Source organism: Cuculus canorus, chromosome Z (genome assembly GCF_017976375.1).
Source record: "Cuculus canorus isolate bCucCan1 chromosome Z, bCucCan1.pri, whole genome shotgun sequence".
NCBI lineage: Eukaryota > Metazoa > Chordata > Aves > Cuculiformes > Cuculidae > Cuculus > Cuculus canorus.
Window position 1 is genome coordinate 42352296 of NC_071441.1, and position 19150 is coordinate 42371445.

Consider the following 19150-nt stretch of genomic DNA (forward strand, 5'->3'; position numbering starts at 1 on the left):
AATACCATTAACAACGGCACTCACTACCAAAGTGGATGTAAAGATCTATTAAAAGGGTTTCCGCTGAAGTTTGACCAGGATCTGGTACACATTAATAACCTCAGTAATTATTAGGTAGGTGAGAAAGATGGCATGTTGCAGCCCTGATACTGGTAATCCTGAATACTCTTGATGAATTCGAAAAGAATATTCTACGGGAGGGGAAATTAAAAATAAATAAAAAAAGGTGTCGCCTTATAAGTGACCTGTGCGTTAAAGATAATGAGCTGCAGCTGGTACAAGAAATAGATACTATTACAAAAAGTGGAAGACTTTTGATTTAAGCTGAAAGTTTCATCTAAGTAATGGTATTTTTGAACGTTAGACAGAATGTCCCTCTCACGGTATGTGTTCTTTCAGTGTTTTTCCAGACATTGTTCATTCTTTGAAGATTCTGTGCTGAGCAGATGTCTCTCCTTCTGCAATCCCTGCTGCTTGGAGTTTCTCCCTGTCTCAAAGGCAACGTTCAGCAGAGAGCTGGAGCCACCTCCAAATTAGCAAGGGGTTTGACTGTTGTGAAGTTCAAAATAACATTAAAATTAGCCCTTGGAAAGTAACAGAATATGTATAAGATTTCTGGGAAAATTTATCCATATGCCTATAAGTGGGAAATCCATTGTGTCCCAGCTCCTGGCTGGCTGCACACGATTGATGGAGATCACTCCTCGTGCTGCCCAGGCCTGATACACGGTGTCTGCTCTCTGAAACTCCAAAACGAGTCTTAGATTGGTTTTATTTGCCGGGGTTTTCGGTGTCACAGCAATGTGACAGGGAAGAAACACAAGCGTAGGGAAGACACGAGGCACAGCCGATCGCTAACCAGGACCATTAGGGTGTTGTCAAGAGAGACGAACACACCCAGCAGAGTCGCAGGGGCTTCAGAGCGGCAAAAGGCGGCTCTAAAGGCGAAGGGACTCAGTCCCCGAAGACTGCAGCGACGATGGGCAGAGAAACAAGAACACCCCGCCCAGCCCCACCCACCCCAGAGCAAAGCCACGCCCACACCGAGAAAGCCCCGTCCATCCAATGAAGCCACGCCCACTCCGCTGAGCCCCGTCAAACCAGACCACGCCTACTTAGTGAAGCCAAGCCCCCCCCCCGCTCCCCGCTTAGCCCCAGCTAAGCCCCGCCCACCCGGGCAAGCCACCTCCAAAGCCGAGCCCCGCCCCCTCACCTAAGCCCCTCCCACTCAGCGAAGCCTCCGCTAAGTCAAGCCCCCGCCCCCGCCAGCCAGGCCCCGCCCACCCCCGCTAAATCCCCGCCAAACCCCGCCCCGCGCCGCTGACGGTGGCCGGCGGCGGCCAAACTTCTGTGGCGGAGCCGCAGCCGCGGTGCCATGGAGCTATGGCAGGTGCCACTGCTTTTCTCGCGCCTGCCCATGTTTCCCTTTTTCGACCTGGCTCATTATGTGGCCTCCGTCATGGCGCTGAAGGAGCAGCGGGGTGAGCGGGGGCGGTTAGTGGGGCGGGACGGAGCCCCCCCCTTCTCCTCCCAGTGTCCCCCGCCGGGGGTGTGTGTCCCCCGTGTGTACCTCTCCCTGCATCCCCCCCCATGTGTCCCATCCTCTCCCTCTGTGTGTGTGTCCCGTGTGTGTTCCCTCGCTCCCCGCGTCCCCCTTCCCTCCTGCCGGTGCCGTCCTCCCATCCCCCTCTCCGATGTTTTCGTCGCCCCCGCCCCCCTCCTCCCCGGTGTCGTCCCCCCCCTCCTCCCGGTGTCGTTCCTCGTCCTTCCCCCCCCCCCCCCCCCGCCCCACCTCCCGGTGTCGTTCGTGTCCCCTCCGTCCTCCCGGTGTCCCCCCGCCGCTCCCCGTTTCCCCCGGGCGGGCGAGCGGAGCAGGGTCAGTCTCCTCGAGGCTCGTTCGCGGCTGAGCGCTGGGGGGGTGTCCCGCTGTCGTGTTTTATTTATTTTCAGTGACGGGGATGGGCCAGATCTCCTGTGCGCGCTCCCACCGTCTCTTGGGGCTCGCGTCTCGTTTTGTGTAGCGAGAGGTTTGCCGGTTTGTGGCTTCTGCAGCGAGAAGTGTCACTTCTTCCGCCAAGTGAGCTCGGGGCTCTGCTACCAGCGGCTGCACCGAAATCCAGACGTTCCCTGATAGTCCCACAGTGTGCGAATAGGATTGTCTGCAGTCTGCGTTAGTCAGTCAATAAATAATGTCTAATCGACAGCGGAGACCCTATAGGAAGCGCCTAGCTGAACTTTCCTTGCTTTCTCAGAAGTAGAGGCGTTGATGAAATCAGCCAGGAGTTCTGTTGAAATCTAAGTTTAAGATTTTAAAAGTCCCAAGAATAAAAGAGCTGAACTCCTAGAAGTTAGGCTTATGCGTGCAGAGAAGGAATGCATATCACAGACCGGTGACTATCAGCTATTACATTCGAGAAGTGAGAGGAGAGCTAGTCAGCTCATGGGTTTATATCCTTCACCTGTTCTGGGTATGCAGGAATGCCTCTTAAGACAACTCTGTCTTCTAGGAAACGGGTTGGGAATATAATAGGCAGGTTGTGTATAGTGACTTGATGTTGTACCCGTAAATTGTAAAATTAAATTAGGAAAGCTTTTCACTCCCAAGAACAAGATTCTCGAGTTTGTATGAGTGCACATAATGATGTTTCGATCCCTTTGTGCTTTTTTGTAGAAAATCTTTTGCACTGTGGTTGCTAACCCCAAGCCTAGTTTTCAGTTGTCAGAAATGTAGACACTATCATTGTTTTAGTGTTTCGAATAAGGATTTATGGTGTGGTTTTGGGCAGTTACAGTAACTGTGCATCCCAGCTGAGAACTTTGTAGGAAACTAAGCTGGCTTTCAAGATTATGCTGCACGATTATACTGCAGATTTGGAAGCTTGCTTCAGATTTTTAAGGCTCTGTGCTGCTTGCTTAATGAGAGCTTGTTCTTTGGTCTCTTCCTAAATGTGTAAAGATTTTTGCTTTTTGCTGAGCAAGTGCCTATAGATTATGATATAAAATGCTTATGGATGTTAGTGTCTTCACCAGTTTGTATTACTACTACTAAAAATGTTTCTGGATGCTGAGTTGTAGCGTTGTATAATATTACTGTTCCACTCAAAAAGGGAGTTTTCTGTCTAAAGGTATTTGATGTTATCATGCACAGCCTTTAAACTTCCTTGTGGAAAGGAGACATGTAAAGACTAGGATGAGAAGAATCTCTCTGCTTTGCTAGCATCAGCACTTATGGACAGGAGAAGTGTTATCAGAAGTCTGGTCAAATCTCTGCTGAGCTTAATAGCTAGAAAGCTCAGAACTCTTGAGTGTCCTCTAATACTTCGAATTCGTAAGTGTAATTCAGGTGACTGCATGCTGACCTGCTGCTCACTTGTGAGCAGTTTGAACTTGATATTAAATCATAAATGAAATAGCAGTCATTATTAAATAGTTGTGATGGATATATTAGTATTGGTGAATACTCTCCTGGAATTACTATGTATTCTTATTGGAAACAGTAGCTGTGTTTCACAGAGAAATAACTGGGTAACCTTAAGTGACTGATGATGTAAGAAGTATGTGGTTGAGTCAAAGCCACTCAGTTTGTTTTATCCCAGATTACTGTCTCATTAAAATACGCACCCACAACTGGGACTTTTCCAGTCCTTCTAGCTAGATTTTATTGCTCACATGTGAGTACTGGCAAACTGCAGCAGTGACAACCGACACATTGCTTTCTGTGAGTTTTAGTCTAAGATTTCTTTGTTAGTGTGTTTGGGATTGCTTAGGAGACACTAATTTGTAACTCCCGTCAGCTGTAGAACTGACAGTTTTCTTTTTGAGGGACAGCAAAAAAATTCTTGAGAATTGAGGATGTGCTGTAATTGGAAGGAGTGTGCTAGTTTTGTTCTTGCAAGTTTTCTTTGACATGATTCTGATGTTTGAGGAGAACTAATATTTTTTTTGCCTAGCTTTGCTAAAATAAACCTGACTCTATAAATCGTTTGGCTTATTTGATGTTATTCTAGTTGAATATAGTTGAAGAGGGGTGCTAAAAAATCTTCGATGGATTCTTCTAGCTTGCTTCTTAGATGTTGTTTTGTATTGCCTATTTGGAACATGTTGGAAGGGTTAAAGCAGATATTATTTTACTGACAGAAATAGTTTGTGAGCAAGGTGTTTTTTATTACTGTTGTCTAGAAACAACATTTAAAACTGTATTCAACGGCAGTCCTTGCAGTTTGAAACCTTATCTTTACTCTTTAAAGTGAAAGGACCTGTGGCCTTCTGGCAGGTCATATTTTGCATGGTTGTATGATGCCTCACTGGTTTTACACGATGTATCAGAGGACAAATATAAATAACCACTTGTTTAAAAACATGTGATCCTTTTAAAACTGAGTTCGTTTTCTGAGAGGTTATATCCCAGTCATAGCTTAGGTAGCAACTGTACGATGATCTTTAAATGTGTCTCAGCATTTTTTGCCTCATTGCCTTTTATGTTGAGTATATTCCTTGTTAGAAAGCAGGTATGAATTGTGAAATACTGGTGTTTGAACCAAGAAAATTCTGATCTTGACCAACAGAAATTTCTTCAAGTCCAGTAGGGTTTCCAGTCTCATATTGGTTTACATGTAAGAGATTAATGAAGAAATTTACATGCTTTCCTGTGGAGCTTGCTCATAGAGGGCAGTCTGGTAATAAAAATAGTAACTCTTATATGTGCCCTCAAAACTGGAAACAAATTCCTGCTAGTTGTGAAGGAAAGGAAGAGAGGAGGAGCAGTGATTGCTGAAAGGCAGTGTAATGAATTTGAAAAGAGAACAGATAGCTAAGTAATTTTAAAACAACTCCAACCTTTCATTGATTTTTTTAAAGTTTTTTTTTAATCTGTTTTTTTATATATTTTTTTCGTGAAGGTATTTCATGAAGGTATTTTCACAAAGTGTGTAGGAGAGAAGGCAAGTTGAACAAGAAACACTGTGAAATGTATAATGGAAATCTATATAAGACTTTTCAAACTTAATACATGGCAATCTTCCATTTTTCCACTTAAACCTAGGGGTTACTAGCTGTGTTTCATTAATGGTACTTGATGTCCGTGTTTGTGAAAAATAAAATACAATGTGTTAAAGTCAAAGACACACAGCACCTAGAATGCTAACATAACAAATGGAAACCAATCTAACTGAACATGTGGTGAAATGAAGAAGCAGCTGAGTACCAGTTTGCTAGCTCTCAGTTATGCTGTATTTTGTGGGGAGGTATGAGTTAGTTCGATATTCTGATGAAGGCTGCCAGTAAGATGTTGATTACTGCAAGGTCAGAACTTTCGTGCTGATAAAAGAGAGGTTGGTGCACGCCTGCCTGACAGTGGATGTCTGAAGTGTAAGATGTTGTTTTGTTTTTTTTTAAACCTGGTCTGGAGGTGATCTGTGTCATGATCTGGTTACTAGTCTCACTCTGAGACCATATTACTGTGCAGATCACATCCTGTATTACATCCACCCAGGAGTTACATCTTGTGCATAACGCAACAGCTGATCTGTTAGCAGTACTCCTCAGTTCCCGCGCGTGTTCCTTTGTGATTTGTGATTTATGCTGGCTGCCTCTTATAGCTGGGTTTTCTCATTGTCCTGTAGAGCCACGTCATTCTGTAATGCCATAGCAGCACTTAGTGGAGTTACTCAACAGAGAGTACTGCTGAACACAGGGGCAGGATGTTCTCTTGTTGCAAAGAAAGGAATTCAGACCTTTCATCCTAAAGTAGGTATATAGTAGTAAGGCAGCTGTGTCATTAGACAGAATAATTGCATGAGAGAAGGAAGTACTATAATGATTTTGGACCAGTAAGTGACTACATAATATAATTTTGCGTTTTTCTGAATGCAATGGCTGTTAGCATTTTTAGATTTTTTTTTTAATTGAAGAAACCTCAACATAGAAAGCATGAACGATTAATATTGTGCAACCATCTTACCCTTTTCAAATATGTTGGTGAAAATAGGTCTACATTCAGTTACAAGGGATCTTATAATGACTCACTTAGTATTTTTACTTTTGCTATTAAGTAAAGTTAGCAGGCTTTAGAATTTTCTCCTGGTAATTTTATGCACACAAACGTAGCTGATAGCTACTTTGGAGGAGTGGTAATATGCAATGACAAATCTGAGCGTAACTGACTTGGAGCGCCACGTACTGCATTATGGAAAATAAATTAAGCAATAGTTAAAAAAGATGTTGTTTTGTATTCAGCTATTCTGTAATGCTTAGGATTATAAATTGTGCATTACACAGGAATTTAAATAGAGCTGCATTTGCGGTAGCTGTGCCACCACTGAAACTGGAACAATCCTGTTAATACTCTTCTATTAAGTGAGTTATACTATGTGCTGTATTCTCTTTGACACATTTGATCTTCTCATCTGGAGTAAGAACCTTCTTTTCCCACATAAATGCCTGAAGAAACAAAAGCTTTTCTTCTGAATTGGTAACATGTATCAAATTTCGTTTGGGGGCAGATACTTATGTTTCATCTCTGATTTTGTGAACAAACTTCAGTCTTTGGACTATGGAGAGTTAAACCACTTCAGGCAAACAGAGTCCTGCACCTATGTGAAGAGGAAACTTTGGCAACACTGGCCTTTTGAAGTGGAAGGAAATAGTCTAAACAACTACTTGAGGATATTTCTGGCTTCGGTAAAGTGTCATTTCCACCTGAAATGGGTTAAGGCTTTTCGTTACCTCCTTTTAATCATTTAATATTGAATAGTGTTTTGACGTGTTCAATGGCAATTTGAAAGGGATAATTTGTTTTAAAGATGACAAAATAAACCAAGCTGTGATCCTTTTAATATTATGGCTGCAGGCAACCTTTTTTCTCTATTCAGAATTGCAGGTGCAACTACTATTTTTGAATACTGCTTTAATTTTGGTCAGCAAGCACATTTAGCAGGGGTTTATGAGGAAAAAGGAAAACAGTGACAGTTTACACTTAAAAGTAGAAATGGAATTTGTACTATCGCCCCCCAGACATTGCAAATACCTGTCTAGGTCAGCTAAGCTACTTGTGTATTTTTAGTACAAATTTAAAAGCAAATGTATTTCTGTGCCAGATTATTAACAATGAGACCTCTCAGCCATGCTCTGAAAGACTTTTTCTGTGAAAGCCTACAGATTTCTGCGGGATATTTCATTACCTAAAGGAACAATGTTGGACTGAATGATTTGAAAAATATTGGCTTTTGAAACATGATGTTCTCAAATGTTTATTTCTATTTATGCATCTTCTCCTTTTGTTTCAGGTGCAGTAGAAGTGTCTGTCCGAAGTCCAATTGCCTGCTGGTTTAGTGCTATGCTTTACTGCTTTGGTGGTTCAGTTTTGTCTTCGTTGATGCTTGCAGAACCTCCAGTAGCATTTCTGGCAAAGGGCACAAATATTCTACTGGCGTCTTCTGTCTGGTAAGCAGCCACAGTTGAGTTAGATGAGTGGTATTGGTTCTGAGGAAGCTATGCGGTGTAAACTGAGATTATTCCATCAGGGTTCCATATAAATCAGAACATTAACTTAAAAATGTGATGGATTTTGATGCTATCTCTTCATCCAGAAAGACACTGCAGCAAAATAGCTGTTATGGTCCTGTTCTATAGGAATAAAATGCTCATAAGAGAGCAACTCTTACAGGCTGTTGTATAGTGAAATGCTCAGTCACTATACTAGACTTGCCTTAGGTTTTTATAGTATTTCTGGTCAAACAGCTGAAAACATTGTTTTGGAATACAGTGGACCTCAGTTACTGGTTTTCTGGATATAGCTGAGTCGTAAATGCAGTCTAGTTTTTCAGCAGTAGCTCTTGAAGACCAGAACCTGTCTGATGTAAAAATTTGGAACTTTTCTGTAATTTGGAATCTAAGACATGGATCTTCCTTCCTCTCCTCTAGTTTCTGCTTCCTGACATTTTGTTTTCTGTATTTTGCCCTTTCCCAAATGAATGGGCATTGTAGTGAAAGATAGTAGATAACTAAATGGGAAGTCGAGTATGGCTTGTTTTGGAAATCAAAAAAAGCACTGGAGTAATTTTCATATAAATATGGCCTTCCGATGGAGTTCATTTGTTGCAGGAATTGATCTTTGACGAAATCCTCAAGCTTCACAAAATTTGTGAGTAGTAGTGGGTTTTTGATTTTGAAAATATCAATTCTTATCTGAGAGTGTTTTCTGCTTGAAATTCTTCAGTATCTGTTCCTTGTAGCATCTGTTCCTTATGTTTTGTATTGCAAGTTCATTAAAATGAAAGGAAGTCCTTCTGTCTGTGTATATCTATGTATTAGTCTTCTGCTCTCCGTGTTGCAATGGAAGATGACAGATTTCAGTTAACAAATTGGTTAAATGAATAATGTGCCATAAATAGTGCAGTATTAACAAAGCTTATAAAATCTACTTATGGTTCATATTAGCCTGATGCAGGCAACATGACTGCTTGTTTTAACCATTGACATGAGTTAGGAATGTGTATAAGCAGAACACAATTTCTTTTGTACTTAATGTGGTCAAATGTGACTTGCTGTGCACAAATAAAATGAGGTTTTAAAGAGTAGCTATGAACGTTATGAAACCTTTTAAGCTTCAGGTTTTACAAAGTTCTCTCTCATGAATAAATGCCTTTAATTCGTAGTCCTAAATCATGTGAAACGAAATTCCCTAAGGCAAGCATAAAACTCAGAAATAAGAGAGGTTGTGCTGCTGACTAGTCTGTAGGACAGCGACATCTACTGTTAGCGAGGGGTGACAGCAGAAACTGCGGGAAAACATGCCGCCGTGGGGCTGCTGGGCTACAGTCAATCTTGTGCTTCGAGTGCCTAAACGCACGTTTTGCGATTGTGCGTTAAATTCTGGTTAGTGTTGTCTGTTGAGTGCATGGCTTAAATGCCTGTTTGCAGTAGGCATTAAAATACGTACTGTCTATAACTCTTTGACTCTACAATAGGAGAAAAAAGGAAGAGTGTGAGGTAGTTAAAAAAGTAAAGAAAACTGAACATCAGAATAATAGTTGGCTATTATGTAAGTTCCAGTAACATTCTTGTATGTGAGAAATAGGCAATTGCATTTTCCGTTGGGAGGAAGAAGCTTTAGAAGTTTTCAGTGACAAGCTGAATCAGTTGCAGAAAAAGAAAATATATGACTATGGGAGGATTTCAACTAAACTTTGCCTTTCTGAGGCGGAAGCTTCTTGGCATTCTGCTGTAAAGAAAAAGCATTTTCTTTTTTTCTGAAAAAACAACCCTGAGCGCTGCCCTGATTTCTAATATCTAACCATGAACTCCTCTTAGTTGTGGTGTCTGCTAGTAGTTCTAATGAAGTAAACTAGGTACACGTTATGTGTCTGCATTGCAGACTGAGTAAACAGGAGGAACATACAGCCTTAGAAATTCTTAGTAGACAAGATTGAGCTCAGAAGCCTTAAACCAACAGGCAAGTGTCTTTTTAATTTTTATTTTTTATATTTTTTTTTTTTAGAAAATGAAAAAGAACCCTTCCCTTCCTTGAAAGGCTCTGTCTGATTTTACTTAATTGTTACTCTCCTATTGCTGTGCTGAAGTAATCTAGATACTTAAACTTCATTTTTTTTAAGACCTTGAATGTGTCTGTAAGAACTGAATTTTGTTTATGATTGAAGAGATACAGCAAAACGCATAATCTAATCTGTTAAAGTTTACCGTCAGCTTAGGATTTCATTGTTAGCCACCTTTAACTTTACTTTGTTTTAAAAGCAAGTTGATAAAAGATATCACATTTTGAGTACTGTGCTTTGGAAAAAGAAATGTGCTTGTAATTGGCAAGCTGGAAAAGCTAGAATTGGTGGTTACTAAGATGTGAAATGCACTTGACTAAGATGACAGATGTGTTTGAAAATAGCTGTGCATTAATCGGGCATGACACTAACTAGTGGAGGCAGTCTTGCTGAAAGTATGTAATTCTGTGTGCCTATTAGTATGAGAAGATGATATCAGCATGTAATTTGCCATGTAATTTTGTACTCCTATTAAAAAAAACAAACAAACAAGAAAACAACCCCAAAAATAGCCCCGCAAAACCCCAAACACACAGAAGGACACAAAGTCAGTCAGATGCTAATTTAAAAATTTGCGTTAGAAAACCATGATATGTAAGCTACATAAGTTAGTAAAATTTGAAGCCGTTTCTCATGTACTTTAATGGATTCTTCTCTAGGACAAGGGGACAGTAACAACAGTTTCATATATTGTTTGATGATTTGAGGGCAAGAGCTCAAGTGTGGTCAAAAGCATTTAAGATTTGTTCTAAAATGTCTCCCACACAAGACAGTGAGTTATCAATAAACAGCAAAGCATGTGTTGCTAGTCATATTGAAGATTCTTTTTTTTTTTTTTTTAAAGTTTATTAGAAAGTGAATTCCTTAGCGAAAAAACACTTCGCTGCTGCTAATGGGTTTTCTCATGATTTTCAGGTATCTTGTGTTTTACTGCCCACAAGACATATTCTACCGGTGCTTTGCCTTTCTGCCTCTTCGGCTTCTGGTTGCAGGAATGAAAGAAGTGACTAGGACTTGGAAGATAACAGCTGGCGTTGCACATGCAGACAGTCACTTCAAAGATGCCTGGCTTGTCATGGTAGCTGTGGGCTGGGCCAGAGGTAATGTGCATAACATCTTGTTCTGATGGACTGTGATGTTTTGGAGTGGTATTTAAATGCCTCTCCCTTCAGCATAACTGTAGTGCCATTCCTCACTGTGCTGGATGTGATAGTCCTAATTCAGTCTGTTATCTCCTCAAGGGAAAAGCCTGTGCAACAGTTCTTCTGCCTGGATTAAGAGTGACATTGAATGACTTTGAGGGAAGTTCATCTTATCCCTTAACAAGGTCTTGTGATGACTTGCAGGACAGGCATTTGATGGCACTAAAGAAATAGATTTCCTGTGTAGCTTCAGTGCTATTACTAAACTTTCCAACAGCGTATTTCCTCAGAGCTGTTTCCCTCGTGTGTGGCTAAAGAAGTGAACTTGGGGTTTTGGGTTTTTTTAGCCTTTTGCGTTGTAACATTAGCTTATTGTAAACACAGGAATGAACCTTCTTGCCTGCCTGCTGCTTGGAGTACAACTGTGGAAGCTACTTTCCTAGCAGCTATATTTGTTGTCAGGACACTAGAACTACTTCAGGAAATAATAGTGCAGCTCTTGTTTCTATTTGTTCAATTCTGTTCTGCTTTGGGAAACAGCAGATGTTATTGTGATGATGTAACGTATTCTTGTCCAAGGTTATAATACAGATCAGTCTCGTTGGCCAGTGTTCAATATGTCCCTATGTCTTGTGTTTTTTTAATGTAAAAATACACATCCACTTTTCTTACAGAGGATCTTCATAGTCTATAGAGACACTCTCTGCTTACATGTTGACATGAAGAATGGAATGATGTGAGCTTTGGAGATTTCCTTTGGCAATTCAGGCGTTTGTTTGTAGTGATGAGTGCATCAGTTCAGATGTAATCACGTAAAGGTTATCCTGAGTTTCTTGCTAAGCAGCTAAACCTCTGAGGTTTCTTGTCAGTTGCTCGAGTCATGCAGGTATAAAAGATTGGATCAGCCTCTCTAAGCCTGAGCTTTGGGTACCACATTTGGCACCTGACATAATGAGTTTTTCTGGGAGCAATAATATGTTGCACAGTAGTGGTGGCAGTCAGAGGGGGCTTATGATAAATCTCTGCAATTTCAGGAGCTGGTGGTGGCCTGATTTCCAACTTTGAACAGTTGGTGAGAGGACTGTGGAAACCTGAAACCAATGAGCTACTGAAGATGTCCTAGTAAGTCTGTAAAAAAGGCTGTAATATGTCAACTGTTGCTTTTGCTAACTTCATATGTTGACACTCAGTTTTAGTGGTTCAGCTTAAAAAAATGCACCAAAAGCATATCAAATATATCACAAGTCAGCAAAAATTATTCGGCAGGAAAAGCTATTGAGTCAGTAGGAGGTTGCTGTAAAGCAGTATTGATTCTGTTTGTCTCACAAGGACATCTTCTGTTGAAAATGGAAGGGCAGTCATACCAGAAGTGTATACAAGTGAAGTCTCCATTTTTGGTGCATGTTGTGCCCATCACTAAGGTGGCTTCCTGTGAGCATTACCACTCTTACTTTCTCTGCCGGTACTGTTTTCCTCCATAGATATTGGTTGTTTTAGAAGGTGCAAAGTGGTTATTCAGTATAGCAAAAGTGTACCACAAGACAAGAAGCGTTACTTCTGTTACAGAAGCAAAGAAGGGGAATATTACGTGGCTCCCAGTTTAGTCTTAAAATGAGAATTGAGACAAGCTGGAAAGCCACACGCTATTATTATAAGTCAAGGTAAGCTTATGGTGATAATTTCCTAAAATTCATTTGGTCTTGCTTGTGTTATTCTCAGGTCATTAGAAATAATATTTTATTTTTTAAAAAAAATAATATTGGCCTTTCTGCAGCTACTCTTAGCAACAGAATAACAGAAGAGAAATTTGTAGCCTTTCCTTTGGCAGTATTTCAACTCTTTATGCCGTATGTTAGTTGCTGTCTTTTTCTGAAATTCCAGCTATTTAAAATTTCTCTCTGTCAGTGCCTAAATGCAATCTTGAAAGAGAACTTGAGAAGGAAGAGGTCACTGTCAATAATAGCACTATAGACCCAAATAACACTATACTTACAGGTGCAACATTAAAGGAATGTTTACTGACAGTGGTGGCACTTGGATATATTCTCCTTTTCCACAGTGGATGTGGTTCAAAGTAACTCAAAAAGGATTTTAAAAATTTTGTTTAATATATATAAAGCTTAAGAATATGAAATGGAAGTGAGTTACGAGGTTAAACAGATAAAACATTCTGCAAATGTATGAGATGCCTATATACACAGAATCATATTTTGACTTCCTAAGCAGGATGCTGAAACAGGATGTGAGTTACTGAGAAGACAGTGAAGAATGTGGCTACACTAGATGCAGTGTGATAACAGGAATATCACCTGTACATGTCACATGTAGATGCAGATTAAGAAACGCACAGACTTTTTCTGCCAGTATATTAGTGCTCCTTCCTCAGATGACTTGAGATAACTGACCAAAGTTCTGTTGTTCTCTGACTGCATACCTAGCATGGGATTTACCACCACCACCATGAAGATAGCTAGAAGACATAAATCTTTGCATGTCTCAAGTTTGTGCTGTTATGTTGGCAAAACCTGGTAATGTAGGCCTGGCTCAAATCAAGTATAACCTGACTATAAAGCCTAGAACTTCTGGAGTGTCACAGTGGACCAAGCCTTGGAGTATGGTGTTCTTTGACACCTTAAGCAACTCTTTGGAGTAACTAATACCTGGAGTACAGGAGAGGAACCTATTTTTAAGTCTGGTCTGAGTAGTGCAAGCTTTGTGATTTAATTCTTCAGTAAGATATACTGGGAGAGGAAGAAGGAGAACAATGTATAGGGGCCTTCATTGGAGGAGGATTTGTCAAGTATGAGTTTGCTGGGTGTCTAAGTAGCACTGAACTTGATGTTTGTGCATATTGTGAACAGAATGCATAGTAATAATATGTAAAGTGAAAGTCCTTTTTAATTAGAGGTGGAGTTTGGACCTTGTCACTGTTACCACAAGTTTTTATTACTTCTATTAAGAAATAATTATTTTGCCCACTAAAAACATTTAATGCTTTATAAGCCATGGTGGCTTTCACTGTAGAGAAGAGAAATTAACATCGTGTATTTGATTTCCAGCCCTGTGAAGGTAACTTTGATAGGAGCAGTTCTTTTCACCCTGCAACACAGCCAGTACTTGCCAATAGCAAGACACAACCTCATGTTTTTATATACCGTCTTTCTTGTCACCTCCAAGGTAAGAATGTGCAAGTGTTGCAAATAACTGTGTAACAGAAAATATTTATTTCATTATTTCAGAGCAAAAAATAAATGCCCTCAAACATTTCACCACAAGTTAGAATGTGTGCTTCTGCATGGGGGGACCAGCATCTACTGAAGTGTTAAACTTGTGTTTAGTCTTCTATGCATGAGCAGAATAGAAGACCTGTTCTGTTTCTGATACTGTTCAATGTAGAGGGGAGAGAGGAAAAAATCAGAAATTTTTGCACCCCGTATTTGATATGCTAGGCTTTCATCTCTATAATCTCAAACAAAGCTTAGGCTTGTAGAAACACACTCTCCTGTTCTTTTCTCTGCCTTTTGCTCACTGCTTACCTTGTACCTGTGCAGTCATCTGTGAGTTTGTAAAACAATCCAACTCTGTTATAATCTAGCTTACAATGTTCGCAACAGAAGTGTGCAGGTGGAAAGAGAAAGTGTATGAAGCCTACTTTGAAGTAGCTGTTACTATTTTTGTAATAAAATAGATTCTCTCCAGTATTGTTCATTTCTGTGATGATGCCTTTCTTCAGGATTATTAGCTAATAAGAAAGTGTAGTTAGCAGCGTAGAGTGTTAGCAGGAGTCTTATCTTAAGAGCTTCAGAGTTGCTATTGAACAGACTAGAAGTGATCTCTTAAAGTCGTGGTTGCAGGTCTACTTTCTGTGAAATAGCTGACAAGTTTAATTCTAGAGAAGCTGCTTTAGGGGAACCAAGACTTCAAGCTGGTGCTCGTGACTCTCCACCTAAAACAATAAAACCATTGTTGAGCCAGGGATGGAGAGGGAAAGGAATGTTGTTCTGGAAGTAGTAAATTACAGCTTCAGAAACTGACGGTTAATAACTTGTTAAACTGATGGTCATGTTGACAGCCAGGATCTCCAGCATCCACTTAACTAATGAAGCAACAGTTGTAGTTTTGGTATAGTCCTGTAGTAGTGTCCTGTTTTAGAAACTTCTGTGTCCCTGAAAACTGTAGAAACTCTTGCAATAGCAACTTGTCCAGTAACTGAATCTAGAAAACAGTTCTTTCTATCCTGATTCCAAGTTATGTATTCTAAGGAATTTCCACCTAAATCTCTCAACTTTATGGGTGACTGGCTGTCTGCACTTCTAACTAAAATCTGGCTTTGCATGTTTATATTTAGGTGCTTATGCATTTCATTCTTTCAATTTAAACTGAAGTAGCTACTCTGTTTACAGTTTTTTAGCTTGAACAAGGTACAAAACTTGCACATAAAAGTTGCTCTTTACCTTAGTTGTATGATATTAAGTTTACTTTTAGGATCATTTTAGTAAACTGACGCAGGAAGTTTTTTGCGCGCATTGTTGGTGCATAGCTGTGTGAAGAGTGTAGGTCAGAAAGAAAAGCATTCTTTGATGAAACCAAGCTCAAGTGAACACAATATTGTTCTTGGTGGAATGGCTGCATGCCTGTGTAGAAAGTTGGAAGTGCTATACATCCAGTCAGTTTTGAAATTGTTTTCAATTGCTGTGAAGTCATTAAAACTTTTATTGTAACTTGATCCTTGTTCTTCATAGGTAACAATGATGTTGACAAGATCTGCAGCTTCTCCATTTGCTCCCTTTGAAGCTGCATTAGGCCATATGTTTTTTGGCTTGCAAAAAGCACCTTCCAAAGTGAAGGATGAAGGTGCCTCATCCTCCGACGGCTCTTCAGTCTGTGAACGGTCATCTTCTGAACAGCACCGTGATGGTCTTAAGAAAAGACAGGCAAAGAAAACAGAATAAGTGGCTTAAAACCCTTGATGCCATAACCTTTGAAGATGTTTGTATTTCGGATTAGGCTGGCTGAGAAATCTTTTCAATGAAATGCATGTGAGGAGAACACAGAGCTGTGTACTGCTGTGCTGCTGTTAGCATTCAGAATGTGTTTTGTAAGATACTGTTCAGATGTCTAAATGCACATATTGGATTCCTAAATTAGAAATGCACATTTTTATAGTGGTTACAAGTTTACTAGGTTTTGTATTTTTGGTAACTTTAAATGATTACATGCTAAAAAGATAGTTTCAAAATGTGACAATCAGCTTTGTTCTTTTTTTCTGATATACCACTTGTTTCACCTCTTCCCTTCACCCCCACAATTCTTATGTTTCATTTGGATGGCATAGATTTGCACTGCCAAGTGTTCACAGTAGCACGTCCCTAATAAGAAAGTTATCATCTGAGTAAGACTTAATTACATTGTTCTGTTAAACCATGAAAGTGCACTGAACTAATGCCTTTAACTAGAAAAACAATGAATTACTGTTGTAATTCACATTGCACTGGTCTAGATTTTCTTATGTATTAATTAAGTAAATATTTTTCATATTTTTAGGTTTTTTAAATACATGGATTAGGTCCTTTTAAAAATCTTTACAGCTAGCGAGTAGAAATGGCTCAGTATTGTGGATTTTGACACTGTATTTGCAAGCACTTGATACATGTTACATAGGTGGTTTGTAGTTGTCTTTCTGTTTGACTTGGACTGGACATATTTGATTGCACTTTTATCCAAGCACATGCCTTTGTTTTTAAATTTTCAAAGCCAAGTTTCTGTCTAAAAAAGGATAATGGACAGTACATTTACCTTGTTTCTCTTGAGTTCAACCCTATCATGCCTACTGTTGATAAATACCAGCAACAGTTTCTAGCAATTACCTCTGTTGCTATTGGGAAAGAACTGTTAATATCAGAAGCACTGGAACTATTTATTAGAGTTAGTGGAGATCTGCCGCTTCCTGCTTGTTGCATCTTTTTTACACATGATGTGGAACAGTTCTAAGTGGCATATACTTTAGAACTAAGAACTTTTGACATTTTAGAGATGTTACATTTCATAAGAATAGAATCTTTTCAGAAGACTCTTTCGTTGATGTGCCAATTTTTAGAATAAATTAAACTGTTTTTACAGAATTAGATTATTTGTCTTCAGAGAATACTGCTTTGAAGAGTATTCTTCAGCAAGAGCAGGTAGGTTAATCTTTCTGCAAGGATGCCAAGAAGAATATGGAGGGAGATTTCATTTGAAAAGACTAAGTTCTAGTTCCAGGTACATAGCTAAATCTAGAAAACCCGTTACCAGTGCTGTGCTTAGAAGAAAAAGAAAACTGTACCCAAGAAATTTCTTGTGCCTGTTTAGTCACTTTTCTATGGTAGTGACCAAAGCCATTGAAATCTTCAACTTGGAATCCAACTTTATACCAATCTGTTGCATCTTAAAGGCTAAAATGAGCATTTTCTAGAAAACAAACAAACAAAATACAAAATGAACTCAATCCTTTGGACAAAGTAGCAGTCATATTGCTGACATTTTACACAGAAACTCGGTATACAGTTAGAAATGCTTGGAGTTTTCACTTGCAGGATGTCTCAGTTTTTTGTAGCTTGTTATCATGGATGTATGGATAAACTTGAAGCTGCCAACTAACTAGTTAATGATCAACAAGTTATTCAGCAACACCAGCAAAATTGTATGTCCATGTTTTTTAAAACTTGGGGATTTTTTTTGAAAAGGTGTAATTGTGTATACTATATCACAAGAACCATACAGAATTGGATTGTGGATTTGCATTGCGTAACTGCCAAGTACTGGCTGATAGCTCGCTACTCTTAGCCCAAATAAATGTGAAAATATGCTTAGACTAATTCTCTTGACAAGTTTACAATTTGAAGGAAAATATATGATTTTGTATTAATATTGGACTGAAAGATTACAGTATTAAAGAAAAACTGTTTTTCTTGACGGAGTGCCTTAAGAGAAATAAAAATCACATTAAAAATGTGTATTGTTTTGAGACAGAAGTTATGCTGAAAGAACTCCACTTGTAAGCACCATGAAAGTAAACTGTCTCAGGGTCTTCTGAAGGGTGCATACTCAGAAGAACGCTGTACTGAACTGTTACATGTCACAATTGTTCTCAGAGCTAACTTTTTTTCATGGTACAAAAAGATAATCAGTTGCACAGAATTTAACCTGAAATCTGTAGACTTTAATACAGTCTATCCAGGATGCCTTAAATAAACAATTACCTCCTTGCTTTCATACTGATAGTTCTGTATCTCTACTAAACATCTCTGCATGAGTTTGGTAAGAATTCCTTGTAATTGAACTGTTCTGGTAGTTCAGCAGAACTGCATACGTGAACTAGTTAGTTCCATCTTAATTATATCATTAGCCTGGTAAAATTAGAAGTAGTTCTCCTGTGCTAATGTAAACTAAGGTTTGAGGGAGTTGTTTTATCAGCTCACTTCTCAGGCTGATAGGGCCTATTCCTGCTTAATCAAATTGCAGTTCTGGGTCTTCGTTTCTCTTAAGTATGCCCAATGTCTGTAAACATAAAAAGGCATAAGAATTCATAAACTGATTCACAGTTGCTTTAGATAAGAAATAATTTTTGCTTTCCTCTTCTGTGTTTTCTCCATTTTATTGGAAAGAAGTGAGACTAGGAGGATATCGTACCAACAGGGCCTTCACTTCCAACTTTATTCTTCAGTGTTTTATTAGCCAAGACACCACCCAGTAATTCCAAATCGGAATTTGTGCAACACAAAGTTGTGCTGAAGTCTAAAATCTTCCAACAAACTAGACAGTGAATGTAATCTTTACTCAGAATGGATACTCTTAATTTCTAAGGCGAATCCCCATTTCTAAGGTCTAAGTGAAGTTTTACAAAGAGTAGCAACAGAGAAGCAGCATTTGACACTGAGAATCAAAAATGTGTTGAAAATAGTAATGTGTGTTTGTTCTGATAAAACATTCAGCAATCAAGTGCTTTTTGCTAAAGGTGTGAAAATGTCCAGCAAGAAGCAATATCAACACTGATACAGTTGTATCAGCAGTGTTAACTGATATGGTTGACAGGACTGAGGGACAGGATGCCGTCCAGAGAGACCTGGAAAACCCAAGAATTGGACCCATATGAACCTCATGAGTTTCAACAAGGCCAAGTGCAAGGTCCTGCACTGGGCTTGGGGTAACCTCCAGTATCAATACAGGCTGTGGAGTGAAGAAATTGAGAGCAGCCCTGTTGAGAAGGACATGGGGGTGGATAAAAAAATGGACACGAGCTGGCAATGTGTGCTTGCAGCCCAGAAAGCTAACCAGGGCTGCCTCAGAAGAAGTATGGCCAGCACATCAAGAGAGGTGATTCTGCCCCTCTGTTCTGCTGAGACTCCACCCAGAGTACTGGGTCGAGCTTTGAAGCCCTCAGCACCAGAGAGACCTATTGGAATGGGTCTGGAGAAGGGC

General features: G+C 39.7%; 1 protein-coding gene across 2 annotated transcripts; it reads left to right on the plus strand.

Annotated features, from left to right (window-relative positions):
* The first annotated feature begins 1312 nt into the window (after positions 1-1312).
* On the plus strand, positions 1313-18223 carry TMEM38B (transmembrane protein 38B). Of its 2 annotated transcripts, none has more exons than XM_054054962.1 (6): positions 1313-1481; positions 7284-7440; positions 10467-10651; positions 11728-11815; positions 13753-13870; positions 15436-18223. In XM_054054962.1, the coding sequence occupies exons 1-6, from the start codon at positions 1376-1378 to the stop codon at positions 15643-15645; spliced, it is 864 nt and encodes a 287-aa protein (XP_053910937.1). In that variant the 5' UTR covers positions 1313-1375; the 3' UTR covers positions 15646-18223. The 2 variants fall into 2 exon arrangements, with proteins under 2 accessions (XP_053910937.1, XP_053910938.1); XM_054054963.1 differs by lacking the exon at positions 1313-1481 and adding an exon at positions 6501-6678.
* Positions 18224-19150: the final 927 nt, after the last annotated feature.

Coding starts and splice junctions, on each gene's coding strand:
- TMEM38B (XM_054054962.1), top strand. CDS start 1,376: ATGGAGCTATGGCAGGTGCCACTGCTTTTCTCGCGCCTGCCCATGTTT. Junction 7,441..10,466: donor CTACTGGCGTCTTCTGTCTG/GTAAGCAGCCAC, acceptor CATGATTTTCAG/GTATCTTGTGTTTTACTGCC. Junction 13,871..15,435: donor TCTTTCTTGTCACCTCCAAG/GTAAGAATGTGC, acceptor TGTTCTTCATAG/GTAACAATGATGTTGACAAG.